At 28.4% G+C, this 1046-nt stretch overlaps 1 protein-coding gene across 1 annotated transcript in view; it reads left to right on the forward strand.

The window, feature by feature from the left end:
- Nucleotides 1-335: 335 nt before the first annotated feature.
- Nucleotides 336-1046, forward strand: part of LOC107848567 (vacuolar protein sorting-associated protein 24 homolog 1) — a 9936-nt gene continuing 9225 nt past the window's right edge. Inside the window, exon 1 of the mRNA XM_016693358.2 lies at nt 336-787. Coding sequence (XP_016548844.1) covers nt 676-787 — 112 coding nt within the window. The 5' untranslated portion in view covers nt 336-675. The remainder of the gene's footprint in view (nt 788-1046) is intronic.

Consider the following 1046-nt stretch of genomic DNA (forward strand, 5'->3'; position numbering starts at 1 on the left):
TTTGCTTCTTTGAAGGTAGTGATATGGAGTGGTTACGTTTCATCCTCCCCAGACCCCACTATGTGGGAATACACTGAGTTTGATGGTATTGTTGTACTTTAACTAGGTGTTTGGCAAGGAAAATTAGTATTTTTTACGGTTGAAGTTGAAATTGTGTTTGGCAATGTAAATATGAAGTTTCACTTGTTTTTACTTTTACAATTTTAAAATGTATTTGAAACTCTTATAACCAACTATTATAATTTTCACTCAAGTGAAATAATTTTTTAGAATTTTTTTTTTTACAGCTAACAAAGTTCTAAGTAGCCATTTGGCCATTAATATTTTTTCACTTTTTTTTGAAAAATTCTTTTATTTTAGTAAAAAAAAGGTAAAAATAATAGTGTTTTAACCATGAAAATTTCAAATACAATTTGAAATTATATTTGAAAAAGTGAAAACAAGAAAAATTTATTCTCAAAATTTCCAAAACAATTTTAATTTATATATATTCATATCCAAACACGATTCCAATTCCTGCTGTATTTTCAACTCCAAAAAATTATATTTTCATGACCAAATATGACCATGAAAATTTGTTTTTTTGAAAAATTGAGTTGTTTTCATTCTTTTTTTAACTCCATTTTTACTATGACTTGATAAAAAAGCATTTTGAATGTATTGAATTGAAGAAAAATGGAGAAAGTAATGAATGTATTGAAGCCGAAACCGAATCCTCAACAACTATTGAGGGATTGGCAACGCAGGCTCCGACAAGAATGTCGGAATATTGAACGTCAAATACGAGGTTAATTGTCCTCCTGTTTAATTGTATGTAGTTAGGAAGGAAAAGGGTTTGTTGGGGTGATTGTAAAGTTTGATTTTTTTTTTGGAATTGTTCCTTTCGATTTTTGTTACTAGCTGTTGTTTCTTGTAACTCGATTATCGTGTTGTTTTGTTGTAGTTTTTGTTGCGTTATTGTTTACTGTTTTTGTTATTATATATGATGTTCTTTGGAGCGCGATTATCGTGTTGTTTTGTTGTAGTTTTTGTTGTGTTATTGTTTA

Source organism: Capsicum annuum, chromosome 11 (genome assembly GCF_002878395.1).
Source record: "Capsicum annuum cultivar UCD-10X-F1 chromosome 11, UCD10Xv1.1, whole genome shotgun sequence".
NCBI lineage: Eukaryota > Viridiplantae > Streptophyta > Magnoliopsida > Solanales > Solanaceae > Capsicum > Capsicum annuum.